Source organism: Oryza glaberrima, chromosome 9, assembly GCF_000147395.1.
Source record: "Oryza glaberrima chromosome 9, OglaRS2, whole genome shotgun sequence".
NCBI classification, from domain to species: domain Eukaryota; kingdom Viridiplantae; phylum Streptophyta; class Magnoliopsida; order Poales; family Poaceae; genus Oryza; species Oryza glaberrima.
In genome coordinates this window covers 7959078-7980341 of record NC_068334.1, presented here as the reverse complement: position 1 = coordinate 7980341, position 21264 = coordinate 7959078, and the positions used below count along the sequence as shown (strand labels likewise).

The 21264-nt window shown below is 41.2% G+C and overlaps 1 protein-coding gene across 1 annotated transcript; it reads left to right on the top strand.

The window, feature by feature from the left end:
- The first annotated feature begins 18161 nt into the window (after nt 1-18161).
- LOC127785452 (protein TIFY 6a-like) lies at nt 18162-18957 on the top strand. Its single transcript, XM_052312903.1, has 2 exons — nt 18162-18348; nt 18435-18957. The coding sequence occupies exons 1-2, from the start codon at nt 18187-18189 to the stop codon at nt 18744-18746; spliced, it is 474 nt and encodes a 157-aa protein (XP_052168863.1). The 5' UTR covers nt 18162-18186; the 3' UTR covers nt 18747-18957.
- The last annotated feature ends 2307 nt before the right edge of the window (nt 18958-21264 follow it).

The window sequence follows — 21264 nt, the reverse complement described above, 5'->3', positions numbered from 1 at the left end:
TAGACAAGGCATTCCACATCAAGTGAGCAATTTGGCAGTCAAAGAAGACATGTTGGATTGTTTCTTCGCCACAGCAGAAGTATCCATTCCATCTTATTTTGACCAAATTGTCCTTTGTTAGAATCACTTCATTCTTAAAATACAAGACAAAAGTCTTAATCTTAGTCGGAATACTTAGCTTCCAGATTATCAACTTTCTTGGCACAACATTCCTTACATTAAAGGTTTGTACATCGAATTTACTGAAAAAACTCTATTTCCACATGCTTTCCAACTGAATTGATCTAGGCCGTTCGAGAGCTTTACCAAGGCCGCTTTAGCCACTAGTTTATACCACTCCCGAAGGTTTTCCCCCACCAAAGCCGTTCTAAAGGACACGTTTAGAGGGATGCTACCCAACACTTCACTCAGTCAAGCATTCTTACTCGTTTCTTTTGCGGGGGAAATGGGTAAATATATTACTCAGCCAGCGACATCACTGACGAGCTGTAAAATGTGATTACAATCGTTCTTAGCCAGACCTCTGTTACATACTCGCATCGAGCTTTATTAGCTAGAATATGACTAACTTGATGCTGAGAGCGTTGGGCCTTGCTAAACTTGATCTCCCTACTCTCTTGTGCCGGAGTTTTCACCTCTCTGATAAGGAACGCATCCAGTGACATCACCTTCTCTTTGCTCTGCAGCAAATGCATCGCCTCCAGGCAGTCGGTTTCTAAGACTAAAAGCATTCTTACTCCTTGTTAACGAATACAAAGAAGGGAACAACTTATCAAAAGAGAGACGGTTGGATTTCTTTCTGTAAAATCTCTGGATCTGTTTGGTTCACAATGGCGAGAGGAGCTCGAGCTATGGAAGAGCGTGCCGAGGAAGAACCACCAGCATGGGACGCCACGGTGGAAGAGTTGAGGCTTAGTATGGAGGATTTCCAGAGAAGGGTGGAGGAGGAGAACAAGTTGGTTTAGGAGCAGATTCAGAATCAAGCTATTCAGGCCCAAGTGCATAAAGATGAAGTGATGCAGAACCTCAAGATGATTCAGGAGATGTTAGGTGCCTCATCGAGCTGCCAAGGCCAAGAGGTAAAAGGAACTCCCAAAACTCCTGGTATGGCTCAATCTATTACTGAAGTTAGGAAGAAACCGGATATGTTTGCTGCTGGTCCTAGTAAGAGTCTTCCTTTCGAAGTGAGGAATATTTTTGGGCTCATGTCACCACTTGAGAACATAGAGCCTACACTGTCACAAAACCTTCCACCCACTGTAACCACCCAAATTCCCCCTCTTACCACACCTTTATCATCAACGATTCTAGAGTGGAACACCTCAGTTTTTTTAATACCCTTACCATACCACCACCACCACCACCACCACCTCCACATAACCTCAATTCTCCTCACCAATACAATCCTTATACCCCACCACCGTAATACTCACCCTACCCACACTATCACACTACATGGAATTATTACCCTTACCATCCCAACCCACCTCATGTTCCTCCCAATGAACCACACCATGTTCCACATTGGGACAGAGGACCGGCCTTCCAACCTCCACCACATCCCTTTGTGCAGGTTGATCATTTTCCCCGTGACAGAAACCAACTAATGGATGATGCTCAAAGAAGGTCTAAGTTTGTGGACTTCCTTGTATTCGATGGTGAATACCCTGAATCTTGGATCAGGAAAGCTGAAGAGGAAAAAATTCGTTTAGTACAAGTTCACATTAATGGGCGAGCTGATCAGTGGATTGCTAGTTATGATATTCCAACTGAGCTCTGTCTTGGCCTGAGTTTAAGACTATGATCTGTCAGCGTTTTGCAGCCAAATCTAAGACTGATATTACTGACAATTTTTGTAGTCCTGAAACAATACAGTTCCGTGGGCTCCTATAATGACAAATTAGAACAGACAATGGCTCTAGTGAAACGACATTGCCCTACTCTTATCGAGAACTACTTTCTGGATTACTTCATCTCTGGCTTAAAGGATCATATTAATATACCATTGAAGTCCTTGGACATACATACATTAGTTGATGCTTATGAACATGCTCACAATTATGATATTCCTCCTGGCACTGTCACTCATTCATCTGTCATAGCCACAAAAGAGATTCCTAAAGCTGTGGTTAAACCATAGGCTGTCGATGACAAAACAGCAACTACTCTTGCAACTAAGTGGACTGTAAAAAAATGTTTCAAGTGCCAAGAGCCCTAGGTACCTGGACATGGTTGGGTTTGCAAAGCCAACAAGCGATTGTATCTTACTACAGTCGAAGATGACTCTGATGTTCTAGACGATTCACCTGATACCACATTCACTACACCACCTGATAGCCCAAGTGAACAGCAGACAGATTCTACTAATCATCAGTTAACTTTACATGCCTTACAAGCTTGCCGCTCGGCTGCTACTACTTTCACTCTTCAGTTGCTGTTTGGGAAAATCAGTGCCACTGCTTTGGTTAACAGTGGTAGTACCACCACATTTATTTCACTTAAATTGGTTACAAGAGTTGGCTTGCCCATTAGCAATCATCACCCAATTCATGTTCAAGTGGCTAATGGTAACTCTATTCCTACTGGTGCCTTATATTCTCAGGTATCTTATTCTATCATCAATATTTCCTTTCAGTATGATTTTTGGCTACTGGAACTGAAAGGATATGATGTCATATTGGGGTGTGATTGGATTTTACAACATAGTCCTCTCTCTCTTAATCTGAAGACTGGTGAAATGACTATTTGCAAAGATGGGGGCCCTACTACTACCATCTTCAAACCTTTTGATTAATGCCCATCAATTGCATAAGTTGCTCCAGACAGCACCTCTGGGAGCCCTCATCTACTCTTCGCTTCCTCAATGTGTAGCAATTACAATGACAGATCCACCTCCTGTTATTTCTGAACTATTATAGTCACATGCTGATGTCTTTGTTGAACCAATTACTTTGCCTCCCTCGCGAGATTGTGATCACACAGTACCATTACTACCTAGGGCAAAACCAATTTTAGTAAGACCATATCGACTGCCTCATCAGAAAAACAATGCAGTAGAGGAATTAGTGCAACAGATGCTTCAGTCTCAGATCACCAGACCAAGCATGAGTCCTTACTCATCCCTTGCAATTTTAGTGAAGAAAAAGGATGGTACTTGGCGATTGTGCGTGGACTGTCGACAATTGAATGCAACCACTATGAAGAATAAGTACCCAATTCCTGTTATTGAGGACTTGTTGGATGAATTACATGGTGTTCAATGCTTTTCTAAACTCAATCTGAGATCGGGCTATCACCAAATAAGAATGCATGAGGCTGATATTCACAAAACAATATTTAGCACACATTTGGGTCATTTTGAATATTTGGTGATGCCTTTTGGGCTTACTAATGCTCCAACCACATTTCAAGCACTCATGGACACACTACTTGCCCCCTTCTTGCGCAAATTTGTACTAGTCTTCTTTGATGACATTTTAATCTACAGCAAAAATCTTGTTGATCATGTGCATCATGTGCAGTTGGTTCTACAATTGTTAAGGTAGCACAATCTTTCAGCCAAACCGAGTAAGTGTACTTTTGGCCAACAACAAGTTGAGTACTTGGGCTACATCATTAGTAATTTGGGGGTGGCTACTGACCCTAATAAGGTGAAAGCAATTGTGGAATGGCCAATTCCTGCTACTATTACTGAACTCAGAGGATTCCTAGGCTTGGTTGGGTACTATCGCAAGTTTATCCAGAACTTTGGCATTATATGCAAACCTTTATTTACTGCTCTTAAGAAAAACAATTTTATTTGGCAAACTGACCAGCACCAAGCATTTGAAACAATCTAGAGCAAGTTGGCTCAGGCTCCTGTCCTTGCCATGCCCAATATCTTTCAACCATTCAAATTGGAAACTGATGCCAGCGGCAGTTGTATTGGGGCTGTTCTCATGCAGGAGGGTAGACCATTGGCCTATCCGAGCAGGGCTATTGGGCCTAAAGCATCAGTATTGTCCACCTATGACAAAGAAACATTGGCTATTTTGGAGGTTCTCAAAAATTGGAAACACTATTTCTTGGGCACATCTCTGATTATTCGAACAGATCAAGCGAGTTTGAAATATATCAATGAGCAGCGCATCACAGAGGGAGTTCAGCATAAGTTACTCATCGAGTTACTCAGTTATGATTATAAAATTGAGTATAGGAAGGGCAAGGAAAACAAGGCTGCAGATGTTGTTTCTCGCATTCCACACACAGAAACACTTTTCGCCACAACTCTTATTATTCCACAATGGATTTCTGAAGTGCTTACTAGTTATACAAATGACTCCTTCTGCAAAGACATGGAGTCCAAACTCAGACTTGATCCTCAAGGCCAACCTCTCTATTCCCTCATGAGTGGCATTATAAGATACAAAGATCAGTTGTATGTGGGCTCAGGTAATACCCTCAGAACACGGTTGCAAATTTCTTTACATGATTCTGCACTCGGTGGCCATTCTGAAGAACGAGCTACATATCAAAGAGCAAAGCAATTGTTTTACTGGCCAGGAATGAAAAGAGACATTACTACATTTGTTAAGAATTGTCCAGTTTGCCAAAAAACAAGAGTGAACATACTATGCCACTAGGTCTCTTGCAGCCACTGCCTATTCCTGATATGGCTTGGTCTCACATTACTATGAATTTTATCGAGGGATAACCTAAATCTGAAGGAAAACATGTGATTCGGGTCATTGTGGACAGATTTTCATCAAATATGCCCACTTCATTGCTCTCAGCCATCCCTTCACTGCTGAGCAAGTTCTCAACCAATTATTGGACAATTATTATAAGCACCATGGGATGCCCTCTGCCATTGTTAGTGACAGAGATCGTATCTTCACTAGTAGCACCTGGAAAGAAGTCTTTGAGAAAGCTGGGGTCAAGCTTCATTTTAGTAGTGCTTATCACCCCCAAACCGTTGGCCAAACGAAGAGGGTAAATCAATGCTTGGAGGGTTACCTAAGATGTATGACATCAATGAAACCTAAGAAATAGAGATCATTGTTGCCTCACGCTGAATGGTGGTACAATACTAATTTTCACACTTCGCTGGGGATGTCATCATATGAAGCATTACATGGTCAGAAACCTCCCTTACTTGGTGAATCCTTGTTACCTGCCAATGTGGTCGAGGGTGAACGGAACAAGAATGAAGCCAATGCAGCTATCACGGCAACAATTAAACATATCTTAATCAAAGCTCGAGCAAGGATGAAATACTTTGCTGATATTAAAAGAAGTGAACGTACATTGGATGAGGGTGATATGGTCTATCTCAAAATGCAACCTTACAGGCACAATTCTCTTGGTCTCCATTCCTCTCTTAAGCTGCATTCTAATTATTATGGACCATTCAGAGTTCTACAGAAAGTTGGCCAGGTGGCTTACTAGCTCTTACTTCTCGAGAATTGCTCAATTCACCCAGTGTTTCATGTCAGTCAGCTAAAGAAACACCTGGGCCCCAAGGTTGTTCTTGAAAAAGGGCTCCCTCTGACTGACCCTAAAGGTAACGTTTTATCCTTCCCTACTGCTGTGCTGGAACGATGTCTCATACCTCACAACACTGAACCTGTTGTGCAATGGAAAATTCAATGGACCAACCTACCGGCCTCAGCTGCCACGTGGGAGGATGCTGCCTTCATGTCTAAGGTTTTTCCTTCCTTTACCCCATGAGGACATGGAACTTCAAGCGGAGGGCATTGTCAGATGCTGAAGTGAATGTCATTCTGAAATTCTGAAGAAGAATGTGATTGAAGGAATGGTGGGGATCTAAAGATAATGGTTCGCTGATGCATTCATGAAGATTGGACGGACCAGATTGTGTGGCGCGTCGCTGTAGGGATTCAGTTGCCGTACTGCTGATGTCATCACTTGTCTTTTAAGCCAGCGTGCTCACTGAGAATTGTATCAAACATTTCAACCCTAATTTACTTTCCCCTTGTCTTGCGGCACCCAGAAACTCTCTTTTGTACTGTTATATCTTCAATTCCAGTGCAAATCCCCAATTTTCTCTCCCAATTAGGTAGCTAATTTGCCCAATCTTTTGAAATTACTCTGTTTTGGTCTGAAATCTGGTTCTGACCTAACAGAGAGCCAAGCCGTCGAGGCGTGGGTCGCTGGCGCCTGCAATGAAGATCCAAGCGAGGCCACAAGGGCTAGGGTTGGGCTCAGGCACAGAGCCGCAAAGCAAGGTTGTGTGTTGACCCCCGATTTTTGGAAATCGGAAATCTTCTGTGTTTATCCGTACCAATCCCTGGATCAGTAGTTGGTACACACATACATAGTTGGATCACAACATATCACGAATGAATTCAGGCTAAAAGAGTTAAATACTTACATTAGGGCCAGGTAGGCCAACAACTATCAGAGAACAACAGCGGAAGACAAAATAATATAAGGGCCCGGTTAACATGCCACAGGCAGTCGACTGGGGAGCGAGACCTAGAACAAGACCGCACTCCGATCATCTTGTTGGATACGCAAGCGTACCGACAAGGGCTTCTTTTCAACACTCCCCTAAAAGATATATAAATAGCAAGGGTGAGTACCAACCGTACTCAGCAAGCCACCACAACAACAATGCATATGATAGAGAGTATTCAAGGAATGGCTTCAGGTTCTTTTGCATAAAGCTGCGTTTTGCAAATATTTTCACAAGCCTAAGACCTATCATAGACTGATCAAATTTTAGTTCCAGTGTTCACATTAAACAACGACGGTTCTGTCCACCATCCATTGTGATCCCAAGGATAGCTTCCCGCCATTGAGTCGTCATGGTTTTCTGAGAACGTCCACCTTCCCTCCTCTCAGGAAGTGGCCCCATCAGCATAAAAATCATCATGCAATATCCCATCCCACACAAGTTAAGAATTTAGAGTCTAGCCAAGTGTAATACATGTCCCGGTGCTCATTAACCGCGAGCACGGCTATTCGAATAGATTTGGTTTACTCACACTGCAGTGGATGTACACTTTACCCGCACTCCGCAACTGCCCAACACATGAGCCTCGTCCCAACACATGAGACGCGTCACGGCAAAGCTTTTCGATAACCTCGCATTGGCAGTACCCGCTCCATGAACTTAAATCCTCATGCACTCTAGGCGTCCATGTTTCTAGTAGTGAGAGGAGTTCTGGCGCTCCCGGGAAAGAGAAGTCTCACACACATATTAAGTTATAGTTCAAGTTAAGTTCTCTCTCTCACACACTCATGGCAGTCCTACCAATGGCGACACCGATGTAGGGCACGCTTCTCGGCCCTACCTCAACGGCTGTCCCATCGTAGCGCACCTGCCTCACTCAGGGGTGAACCATCTATGCAGGGATACTGCCTCCGCTCGGCTATCTAATCCGCTAGGTCTATACCCATTCGAGAAGTACGGGTGTACGGGGGTCGTTTCATGCTTAACTTCATGGCTCGGTCCTTAATTGACCGGGGACGGTACTAGCCTTTTCCAGATACCACCCAAATCCTCCGTCCGCCCCAGTCGAAAATAGTTGTTTAGTTTTATTTTTTTTCCTTTCACAAATCATGTCATCAATATCATGGCAATGTGGCGCTCATGTCTCCACATGCCGCATCTCAATTACCTTCCCAAAGGTAATTGCCCAAGCATATAGCATTTGATAAATATGAGTATGCATAATTCTAGAATAGCATTTCTAAGCAATTGTCATAATTGACTAGGGACTCATACGTAAACATGGTTACGAAGGAATAAGGGCAAACAATAATCAAGGCATGGCATAATCACAAGTAGGATGTTCATCATTGCATGCAATTTTATTTGTAAACAAAATAATTTCGCAATTGGGATCAACATGTTCAAGGAATAGTGATGACTTGCCTTGCTCAGAGTAGTCCTTATTCTTAATATAATCTTGATCAACCTTCACCTCCTGGAAGCTGCATACGTTGCCTCACGACTAATCGATACATAGTCTAGAATACGCGAGAAAAACCAATATTCAAGCAACAGTCAAATATGCACAAACAAAATATATTTGTTGAGGTCGAACCTAAGGTTGCTCATATTATTCGCGCTTGCTAATGGACTCTAATCAAGCTAAGAGCTAAGGTTTCTTAGTCTTTCTGTTGTCATGGTGGTTCAGTCTAGCTAATGGCTAAGGAAGGATTATGGTTACACATGCATCTATCCAAATAGAACGGTTATACACTAGAGGTTCTATTGCCGGATGGATTTTGGATCGGTCAAATAATTACTGTGAATCATTTGTATTATTATTTTATTAATGGAGGCTTTATTTTAATTATGTACATATTTTACTTGTCAAAATAAATTATAAAAGGTTAACAATTACTCATGCGTGTATGTTAGAATTGTTTAGGTTAATCATATTATGGTTACGGATTATCCCATCACATAATTTTACAATGACTATTCCAAATTTACACTTGATCTGTAATTATACGAGGACAAGATGTATAACTAGTATTTATCTAATATTCATGTTTGTCATATACTCCCTCTAAATTAATATATGCAACAAGTAAATTAATACGATACCATATATCTATAATGGGATGTACAATATATGTGTGTGCACAATATCTTAATATATATTGAATCATTTATTTGAATAGTTGCTATGTACTGCTTGGTTAACTAAGGGTAGCTCACCTCTCCTACTATATGCTATTATATGGGATATGTCGTTGATTAATTTCATATAGGTGATTTAATCACACTAGCTCTGTTATTATTTGCCATAAACAAGCTTAGGACCGATCTATGTGTATCCATATTTTACTTACCTAATAATTATAAGGCTAACTTTATTTAAATAACTAATAAGTCATGGGTTTTAATTATATTTGGACATAGTTTAATAAATGGCGCTAATATTTTCCTATATATCCATTAATTTCAAACAGTGATTATAATTAATTTATGTGGTTGCTACACTGACAAAACATATTAAGGGTAATTATTCTACTGTACAATATCCATTTTTATTTATTGGCACATTTTTAAGTTAACTATTATGCATCCTCTTGATATTAATTATTTAATATTTATAAATATATTTTATTATCATAAGTTTTTAATTTAATCTACCCGAGCATTATATCCATATAATAGGTTAGAAATTTCTATTGCGAACTAAATATTGGACGGAATCTTAAAATTATCTTATAATATTATACGATTTAATTTATTCTATGACTAAATGATTAAATATAATATACGTCTAAAATTCCTAGTGATTAAATCCGAATTTCTATCGTGAATCGATTTCTTATAGAGATTACCCAAATATAATTTATAACAGCCTATAAGAATTCATCTAATTAATTATATCTAAATTACTACCGCGAATTGATCATTTGTAGAGATCATTAAAAACAATCTACAATAATCTATATAATTCACCTAATTGTTTAGCTTTTAAATACATCTATGATTATAGCATTATTTTGCAAATACTATATTTTCGTTAATCCTATACTTAAATTCTAATATTTTTAAGTGTCCTAAATTTCTCCTAATTTTTCCTACTTATTTCCTTCTCTTTTCCCCCTTTTTCTTTTCCTTTTCTTTTCTTTTCTTTTTCTCTTCTCTCTTTTCTTTTCTTCTTCCTCCTCCCGGCTCCTTTCTTTCTTTTCCTTCTCTTCCTCTCTTCGGCTTCGTCTCCCTCTCTCTCTCGTCCTGCCTACCGAGACCGGCTGAGGAAAAAGGAAAGAGGCGGCGGCGGCACGGCTTACCGGCGGCAACGGCAACGGCGGCGGCGCACGGCGGCTGCGACGGCGGCGGCGCACGGCGGCTGCGACGGCGGCGGGGAACGCGGCACGGCCAAGGCGCGGCGCGGCGCGGCGGCTTCGTGGCGGCGGTGTGGCGACTCTATGCGACGGCGTGGCGGCGTGGAGACGGCGGCGCGGCGGCGTGGAGGCGACGGCGTGGTGGAGTGGGTAGAGGAGAGGAGGTGAGGATGGAGGGAAAGAGGGGAAATAGTGGGGTTTATATAGGAGAGGGGAAGAGATAAGGGGGAGAGAGGGGAGACGCGACGGCGGCGTGGGGCGCGAGGTGGGGGCGCGCGGCGCGAGGCGACGCGACGGCTGCGGCGACGCGCGATGTGACAGCGGTGGCGGCGGCGTGCGGCGACGGGACGGCGCGCGGCGCGGCGCGGGGCGCGGAGCAGCGACGGCGACGGCTCGGCAGCGACGACGCGACGGCGGGCGGCAGCAGCGGCGATGGGACGGCGCGACGGGATGGCGGCGAGCGACGCGTGACGGCACGGGCGCGGGGCGCGAGGCGGCGGCACGGTTCTCGGGATGACGCGACGGGCGGCAGCGGCGACGCGACGGCGGCGGCACGAGGCGGGGATGCGACGCGCGATGGCGACGGCGCGGCAGCGGCGACGCGACGGCCGAGCGGCGACGAGACGGGCGCGTGGCGCGGCGACGCGACGAGCGACGGCGATGGCGATGGCGCGGCGACATTGGCGCGGCGTGGCAGGGGCGGCACGGGGCTCGGGGGCGCGGCGCGGCAGGGGCGGCACGGGGCGCGAGGCGGCGTGACGGCGCGCGGCGGCAGCGGCGGAGCGGGGCGATGGCGACAGGCGAGCGGCGACGGGACGGCAGACGGCGATGGCGCGACAGCGGCGACGCGACAGACGGGCGTCTAGTGCTAGGGGGACGTGATCGAACACCTAGGAGGCAATGAACAGTGACTTTTCCTATTTATCCCGATTTTAGTGTATTTCCCATATAAATTTGATTCCATAATTCCTAATTTTTGCATAAATGAAGTTTACCCAATATTTGTGTTATTCCAACCAATGGATTTATTCTAGATTAATATTACTCATATTTTATTTATATAATTTATTTGAATTTTTAATTAGGGTTAATTCTTATTATTATTATATATATTTCAAAGTTTTCCTATTTTTCTTCTTTTAGGGTTTTTGTTGATTTATAAATTGAGAAAAGTTGCAAATTAAATTTGTATTTACTCCTAAGCATTTGGGTGACCGTATTAAGTGTTCAAATGTGAATTTGCCCAAAATTTAATATTGTCCAATATTTAAGGTTCATTAAAGATTCTATAATTTTCTAATGAGACCGTTATTAACACAATAGCACATTAGCTCAATTTATTTATATGTTAGTTTATTTTATATGGAGGGGTTTAATATATCAAATTTCAATCCCTAAATGCAATTAGGAACTTGGTGCAATATCGATCTACATATCGAATTAAATACTCCCGTAATTCTATTATATATAATATATACAGAGAGCTCAGTTTATTTGAATGATCATCATTTCATGTGTACTCATATTATGGCACCCACCTACATTATTCAAATATTTTAATATTTGATAAAATAGGTTAATAATAACTTTTCTTTTATTTGATTTTAATATCTTGTGCATAATTATTTGTAGGATTAAATATATTCCCGTAAATCATATCTATTGCTTAAATGTAGTTCTTTTCTTTACTTTCTTGGTGATCATTTACGGTTTGGCAAGCAATAGCAATCATAACAACCAGCATGATGCAGAAGTTTTAAAAAGTTCGAAATTTTCGTGATTTTCATTGTCTTGAATTTTCAGGATGTTACATTGTGCCTGCGAATCGACGCTTTGGTGGTGGGCGACGTGGCTGGGGGTGGCATCTGGGCTTCGGCGTTCGCCCGTCGTCTACCTCCGGTGCGACAGTATCACTTGTCTCCCTGGGACCCTGGCTGGCTTGATGGGTAATAGCACAAGACGAACAGGGAAGAAGATGAAGAAATGTATATAATGGGGAACTAGTTGTCTCGTATATTCGTTTTTTCTCTACGATGCCCATAAAGAAAATGAAAAGCTTCCGTGCCAAAATTTCGCACATTGCCAAAACTAATTGGGAGATCTGGAGGGAATAGTTGCAGGAAGCGGGAACTGCTTTGCTGATATGGCGGGTGAAAAATTGGGTCAAACTAACAAAACGTTTCGACAAATAATTAGTTGAAATCCTGATTTATATTTCCTAAACCATATTGTTTCTTCAAATTGATAGTGTAGGATACTATAATTATTTTTTTTAAACGACACGCATAAAACAGTGCGAAGTTTCATATTGATATAGTAGGAAAAATTTACAAAATTGCCACCCTGGAAGGCTATAATCAGGAAAAAACACACCATCACATGCTATGTGAGACCAAACGCCACTAATCCCACACAAGGTTGCGAACACCCCTCCTAGCATGGCACCAACCAAGAGGTCGTCGCCGGGCTCCCGATCATCATCACGTAGAAGGGTTGAGAAGGGAGAGGGCGAGAGAGAAGATCCACTCCTCCCTCACACCAATCTGAGACAATGACTGAGAGAACGCTGATGACCAAAAGGATCGGAGCTCTTTAGGCGATGAAACAATGTGCAACAAACAAGAACTCCTAAACGATGCCTCCAAGGATGCCAAGGAAGCCATCATCGCCCGTCCAAACATGGACTAGGTTTTCATCTAGATAGTCTCGTTAGGGAGGGGAGGGTGATAGCTCGACAATGCCCGAAAGGGGGAAAACGACGCTTGAAGGCGTCGTCGTTGCCGGCCCGGGAAAACACCATGCTAAGCTTTCGTCTGCAGCACCCTCACCCCCGCCGTCATTACCCCACACTCCGCCACCCAAACGGCCTTCACCAGCACGTGGCCTCGCCACCGCCAACTCCATGCGGATGTAGCCACAGACCCGCTGTTGCGCTAGATCCAGGTCGCCGCATCATCCCCGCTCCCCCCTGGTGAGCTACCGTGCTTCCTTTTTGTGCCTTCAGCTTCCTTCTTCATCCTCATATCAGTCAATCAGTGGGCTTCCGCAACTAGCGAGAGGTGGCTTAAGGTGACGGACGGCACGGCAGAGGGCATTATGGCCTCCACAACTCGCGGCGGCGGGCTGCTTGTTCGGAGGGTGGCTTCCGCTGCGCTGGTGGCTGGCCAGCATCGTGAGGAAGGCGCACGGTGGTGCGTCATGGACAAGGTACCTTAACCCTCGCTGTCCTAGCACAAACAGGCCCTGCTAGCGCCGGCATGGCCTATCACCACTCCTCTTCCGAGTTGATCTCCACAAATTTTGGCGTGTGGTTGACATGCAGCACAAGTGGCCATCCTCCGAGATTTATAGATCCACCATCTTAGCCATCAACTCCAGTGTGGTGTCTAGGTACATCTATGCCATATCTTTCTTCTTGAAAAAATGTTGAGTACAATTGTGCGTAGTGAAATTTATGAGAGGATATTATTATATTAACTCTGTTATGGTTTATGCTAAAATCATTTGTACATTTCTGAGGGTACCCCCTTAGTTCCCCAGCTCCTAGTTTGTTCCCTGTGGAGTGTGGACCTGCGAGCATTTTTGTTTTCTATATCTGTAAAACTTTGGGCTATGTCTGAAAGCAGAGGGGGAACACAAGAGATCGATCTAGCTTTTTGAGGGGGTGTTGTTTGTTCTTTAATTATTCAATTTTGCTGAACCATGATGATATTCCCTTGATTTTCTTTTTGTTTATCCCTTTTCTAGACCATAAGCTACTTGGTTTATTTGCTGGATTTTTTGCAAGATCAATTTATGGTACATGCAAGTTTTTTTCCTTCTATTGCTGGGTGAATGGAGGCAGAACCAGCTCTGATTTGTAGTCATTGCCTAATTAAGCTGCTAGTGCAAACTTTCATTGTAGACCAGATCTCTTAAGTGCCAACTCAAAGTTAGATATACAAAATTCGTCATGTATTTTATATTTAGTCACATGTTATGTTAAACTAGGAAGGTAGCCCGCGCATTCGCGCGGGCATGTATCGTGCGCTGCATTTGAAAATGGATCATATTTATCAGATAGCCTCCGCCATGTTTTGGAAGTGCATTTCCTCAGCAAATATTCTTCGTTGCATCAGATTGATAATTTCTCTATGCTATATACTATATAGTATTTAATTAATATGTATAAACAATATTATATAATCTTCATCATCATCTAAAAAGGAGTTAGACCTAGTTTGTTTAGAAAACATGTTTACTAAATTAAAAGCAAGGTGTTTTTTTTCTTTTTTTGTTGAATGCTTTGGGCCCTGTTGATGAAAATGTAAGACCTAGCTAAATTCATTGTTCCTTTTCCCCCGCCATATGGTTTTATGCAGCTCCTAGTCACCGTGTTGAGATGTGGTCATTGCACCTACGAAGGTTGCCTTGTGATTCATCGCAGTTGTGATCACATTTTTGGTCAAGCTTAGTTACTCCAATTTCCATGTCTTGTTATATCGTAAAATCTAAATGAACTCCAAAGTTAATCATTTAAGTATATATATACAACAAAAATATATTTTTGCAGACGATTAATGTTCATATATAGGGATGATTCACCTTTTGAATGGTCTATGCACAAAAAAAATAAATGGAGTTACCCGGAATGCTTAGAAGGCCAAAACAACACGCTTGAACATATATCAATGATATACTAAAAGTGCATTAAGCACCACCTAAAGACAATTAGATGGTAACATAGTTTAAAGCAAATATACGGAAGATCATTTAGCTTGCTTGGATTATTTTAGCACAAATTTAAAAAAAATCATGAAGTAATCGGATTTTGTCTAACTAAAGCCATTGGATTTTCTATGCATTGGTGGTTTGGACTTCATATTTTAGTTAGTTGTATTTGCTTAGATAGTGTATATCTAATTTAGCTATGCATGTTTGACAAACAACACATATGATGATGTAACCTGTATTGGATTATTTCGTAATTCTTTTACAGCAATTCAAATGACACGTAAAAGGGCAGGGTGTTCTTCCTTGATAAAAAAATGTTTCATAGTTCACTTTGTAATTTTTGTTTGGATAACTATTGATTTAATTTAGCTATACATGTTTGCAGAATGATGTATAGTGATGTAATATGTGCATCCAATTTAAGGTATTTGAATCATATTTGGATGGTATGCAAAGCACGCGGGCTGAATTGTGTTGATGTGAAAAACACACACTGGCCTGGGAGATCTGCTTAACTCTAGTGCAGGTCCTAAATCTTACTTTTGGGTTCGTCGTCAACAATGTGGTCGAATGACATATTTTGTATATAGGAAAATATAAGGATATGGATCTTAAATTCCTAGTTTAATTATAAATAGAGCAACAATTATATTAGAAATCAGACATGTAGCTTTTAAAAATTATGGTTGTTTTAGCATATTGATTATTTCTCTTTTAGTTTACTCCTACCCAAAAATAGGGATGATATTGGCAGTGGTCTGTGTGCATGTGAAGGGGGCGAGGAGGTAGATGCGATTTGTTTTTATAACTTCTCCAAATAATGTAATTTAAAACCAATGATGATAGGTTTAATTTTTTCTCAAAATTTCTAAGATTATTTATGATTTTCGGGACATGACACTTGGCGGCGTAAGATTTTTCGTAAACTAAATCTAATGGTTGAAAATAATGGGTCCATCGATTTAATTGAAATATTTTATAATTTTAAAATGTGACATATGGTGACTTAAGTGTGCTCTAAAGGTGTTTAATTGGTTTTTATTGCGTAGATTGTTTAATATGAGATAATACATGTTTTTATTCTGTTATATTTTTTCATTTTCATTCCGTTGCCCTGCATAGGAGTATTTTAATTTCTATATAGTAAAATACAACTATAATGGATATTGAATTATTTAATTAACTGTAAATAAAACAATAGTTAAAACAAATTAAAAATCAAATATAATTTTATAAATTATAAGCCATTTAGCTATGTTTTTTTAATATTAGGTTGTTAGTTAAAAAATATAAGGCGAGAAGATCAAAGGAGGTATATGTACAGCAGGACAAGGGACGGAGATTTTTTTTCTAAGACATATTCCAACGGGTCGTAGTCTTTAGTTATCTATTTTTAAAATATAGATATAATTTTAGACCTATTAGAAAATGTGTCGGGTGTTGTATTTACTAATATAAGCTAAATGTTGACATTCATATGGTTTAAAAATCTATGTGATTTTCTTAATATGTATCGAGTGACCAATATGCAGTCTCTAGCATTATATGACCCAAAGAAATACATTTATTTTACTTTTAAAATGTAGCTAATGTTGGTATTGAATTCTAAATTTTATTGTAAATAATCTCATCCCGTGCACGGATAAAAAAATAGCTATTTAGATGATATAGTTGTTTAAAATAATTTATTACAAAGTATGTTTTCCAATATTAATTAAGAAAATGCTTAAAAATAGGAGGGCATGTTGCCCTTATTTATTACGGTGAGGGCAGGGATATATGATACGTAACTACGTACATATACCTAACGTAACATAATGGATGGCAATGGATGGCAACGGTGGGATGTGGGTCTTTTTTTTTTTCTTTAAGTAAATCCGAGGGTAGAAAATATGGGTGCACCGTATATTAGTGAAAATCGATGGCTAGATGTTTTGTTTTTTTCTATAATTTGCTAGAGTGACATATAGTGAGATGAGACTGTTTGTAGAATACCATATAACGGTTTGAGAACGTTTTAAGGATGTTTAATAGCCTTTTAGTATATAATAGATTATCAAAAACTAACTATTATATATCAGCCTCATGTGTTGTGATATATTTAAGACCACAATATAACTTATAATTAAATTAAAGGAAAACAACGGAATCAAAAATTAGATATATAATTTAAAAATAATTTAGAAGATGGTTAAAGGAACATTGATTGGATATTTTATATTATTATTATTATAGATCTTAGTTTAACTATATATATTTATATTTGTGATGTAATATATTTTAGAAAACCATATTTTATTTAAAGATCATCGATTTTTATGATTTATTTTTTTGTCGTCTTTTTTATGTATATGCGCATGGTTTTTTCTTTTCTTTCCAGCGAATAGTACGTAAACTATTGTGTTGTTTTTGTGTACGTAAGTACGTACGGGAGAAGACATCGTATAAACCTGTACGTACATGACAACAGTAGTAGCGCTTAAATCATATAAAGAGACAGTTAAAAATTTTTAATAATAGATCCAATCTAATGGTATAAAATGATGGGTCCACCAATTTAAGTGAAAATCGACGGTGAGATTTGATAATGCCAAGTGGTAGCCTAGGAGCGTTTGTAGGATGCCACGTGACGGTTTAGGAGCGTTTGTTGGAGGTTTAATGGACTTTTAATATATAATAGATAACAGATAGATTGTATTTACCAAATAGTCACCTTTCTCCTCTTATTGTCCTGGAGGTGGCCTTTTTAGAGCAATCAAAGCATTGGTTACTCAATTAGAAATGAATAAATTACACTAGCGGTTCTTAAACTTGTAACGAGGTTTCATTTACGTCCATAAACTTGTAAAACGCGCATCAAGATACTTAAACTTGGTTTAATGTATCATCCCGATCCAAAGTCTCGTTTTACCGTGGTCTTACTTACGTGACATGCCACGTGGACGATAATATAGCTAAATTTTCTTTTTCTCTTTTTTTTTTCTCCCCATCTTTTCTCTCCTTCCTCACCTGGCGTGGCGTCGCTCACCTCGTTCTCGCCGTTGCTCTCCCACCACTCCGCGCTGCTCCTCCTCCGCCCCCTCGCCTCCGCGCTCGTGTCCGTCGATCGCCGGGAATCTCCACACCGTGTCGCCATTGTCGTCCTCGGCTGCCGAGCTGTCCTAGCTCGCCGCCGACGCGCGGCTGCTCGTATCGCCCCGGAACGGTGGAGGTGAAGGGGTGGTGGCGGGGGCGGATGGGCTGATCCCGCGACTCCGCCTTGGTCGGCGGATTCCCGCGCCACGGCGCTGGACGCGCTCGTTGACTCCGTCGGGTCGCCGCCGTCGGCGGCGGCGGTGTCTTCCGTGGCCGCGATGCTCGACTCAGGCGAGATCCTACCGGCGTTTTTAATCTCTCTCTCTCTCTCATGCGCGGGGGGGGGGGGGGGGTGCGAGCTCGGATTTTGGGCATGTCATCTGCCGGAGCAGAGATGGATGCGTGCAGCTGTGGATTTGGGATGATATCGATTTCAGATTTTTTTTTTTTTTTTTTTTTTTTGCTGTGCGTCGTGATTTGTGAGTGAATTCGTAGTTTCTCGTGATGCAGATTACCTCGGAGGAGGAGGAGGCCCGTCGGCAGCGATGCAGTGGCAGTTTCCGGCGTCCAAGGTAAGTGTTCATGTCCTTCAGGTCGTCGTCGTCGTTGGCGGCGGCGAGGGAGGAGGACTCCAAGGAGGCGGCGGTGTTCGACCGCTTCTCCCTCTTCGGGTTCCGCCCGCCGCCGCGCCCGTCGCCCGGTGATGCCTTCGACGGCGCCGCCGCCGCCGACACCATGAAGCAGGTTCGCCTCGCTTCCGACCTCCCCGTCCCTGCCATCGTGTTCTTCCCGTCGAGATGCTAGATGCTAATGGTCTGAGATGTCTGCAGCGGCAGTTTGGATTCGACGGCCGGCAGCAGTACGCAGCCGCGGAGCAGCACGGCCACCGTGAGCAGGGCGTGGACTCCTACGGCGTCGCGGCGCCGCACCACGCCGTGCAGTTCAGCCAGGCGAACCCGACCACCCTCCGCGGCGGCGTCGACGAGCGGTTCCCAGTGTTCGTGCTGCTCGCCGTCTCACCGTCCCGGCCGTGCCGGAAGCAGATGGTGGCCGTCGGCGCGTGCGGCTTCCTGCAGGTTCTCCTCGCCGTGGAGGTCGACGGCGCCAAGAAGCTCACCGATTGCCTCGTCAGACCGGGATGATACGTGTCATCATCCACGTGCATGCCACGTAAGCAAAACCACAGCAAAACGAGACTTTAGACCGGGATGATGCATTAAACCAAGTTTAAGAATTTCGGTGTGCGTTTTGCAAGTTTATGGACCTAAGTGAAACCTCGTTACAAGTCTAAGTACCGCTAGTGTAATTTACTCATTAAAAATTTACAGTGACGTATTTGAGCAACTTAGTGATTGAACTCCCATTCTGTCCTTGATTGTATAGGAGATTTCACATAACACACTTCCTTGCAGTAGGTTTTTTTTTAAAGAAACACAGCAGGGGAGACCCCCGCTGTTAAAAGAGCTTTATTAATAAAAAACAAAAAGGATTACAAGACTCTAATCCAATTAATAATTACATCTTTATCACAATCCTTTAATCTAAACAGCAAAAGGATCAGATCACTCTTAAGACAGATCCTCCAGGAAGCAACAGAGGGAAGATTATTCACAAAAATATAACCATTTCTTTGCTTCCAGATATTCCAAGCATCTAACAGAAAAATTTTCATGAAGCAACAGTTATGTAAAGTGCACTTAGCCCGCAAAATCATCTGATCAAAGGACAATGAACTGTCCCACACTATGCCCATGGAATTCCAACAAGTGACCGAAAAGGGACAAAGGAAGAAAAGATGCTGTAAATCCTCCACCAACTGAGAAGAACAAAGAACACACAGCAGATCACAATTTGGAGGCCACCAACTGAGAAGAACAAAGAACACTAGCGGATCACAATTTGGAGGCACACAATGTTTATGATGAAGCTTCTTGGTGTCAAATTAAATTTATCAATTGCATGACCAAATAAAATTTTGTTGATTTCTTATATCCATTCAAGGTTCTATAGGAAAATGTAATGACCTGAATTTTTAAATATGTAACCTATTTATGAATTCTGATAGATGATATTAGCATGTCATTTATTTAGTGCTTACATATCACATTTACAGGAGGGTAACTTTTATTGCTGTTTAATGATTAGCTCAATTAGCAATGTTACTGCTGATCTTCATTGACCACATGAGGAAGCCACTCTAATCAATATAAAGTGTTCACCATGCTGGGTTGAATGTTGCCTGGCAGTCTACTGATGGAGAAATTGCAAATACGTAGTATTAATTAGTACATGTTTCAGTTCCAATTATTTCCATAGTTCTTGATTGTATTTTGTTTCTAATGACAGGGCAGGAAATGGAAGTAGTCAAAATGCAGTGGTCTTTACTCTTTAGGGAAGTTCTCTTCAAGATTGAACAATTCAGTTGTTCAGGTAAATAAAGAATAATGCAATCTAAGATTTGACATGTACAGAAAGTAGATGCCAAAGGATACTGCTGCATCAAACATTGACCGGTAATTTTATTAAATTTTGTTCATCCACCCGGTAATCAGCTTGGTGCACTATGGTAAAATTATCCCCTGTTTAAGAACAGTCTTCTATGTTAATTCTTAACTGTAAGCAACTATATATGGATAGGCTGCTATTTCTTACTCTTAGGGAAAAAAGCTTTAATTGTTGCTCAAATTGCTAGATTATTTTAGCCTTATTATCCTGAGCCCAATCATACTACGGGCCTCATCATTTGGCATATTCATATGCTTATCAGCCAAAATTTGAATTTTCAACATTAAATTTGGAGCTGATTTTGGGGTTTTTTCATCGAAGTTTATTTTTCAACCTTTGCTTTTAGATCACTAAGAACACATATATAAAAGTTTTATTCACAAATTGATTTTCGTTTGCAAATATGCCATTTGGCATATTCAAAAAATATGCCAAACGATGAGGCTGTACCAAATTATTTTCTTTACTATACCCAAAATAATAAAAAAGAGACTGGAGTGTATTTGAGATTTAGTTTTTGTGGTTACAAGGCTATTCCAAAACTATAATTATGTATGTCTTAGATGCTTCATTTTGGTCTATAATTCAATGCATTGTGAGGCCTTTTTGATGGTTTGTATATACAATTCAATGTTTTGTGTCAATTTCTATGAGCTAATAATGGCATGTCTTCACCTTGATCTCCTGCAGATACTTGTATATTGTACACATCGAAGGCACTTAGACCATACACCATGAAAGGGTACACAATTGCTAGTACATGATCAGTTCAACTCAAGGTAGAAAAATGGTTGTTTAGGTGTTTTTCTTATGAATGGACCAAGCAATAGTTTCATGAGGAAATATATGTAGAAATATGTGTACTTTTTAATCACGCTATAAAAAAAGTGTAGTTTGGAGAGTTGTTTTATGGATTAATGTAAATAACATTGTACTTGTTCCTTTTGTAATACATGGAATGTGTTATGTTAAAGTGCTATTTGAGGCATTTGATGGTTATAAAATATTGACAAAAAATATTTTTTACATTTGTGAAAGCAAGCAATAAAAAAGGTTACTACTTACCATGTATATTATTATTTGTGTTACTAGTGTTAAAATTAGGGTTACTGGGAGCATGCCAAGCAGCATCACTATGATGTTGTAGGCTGAAAT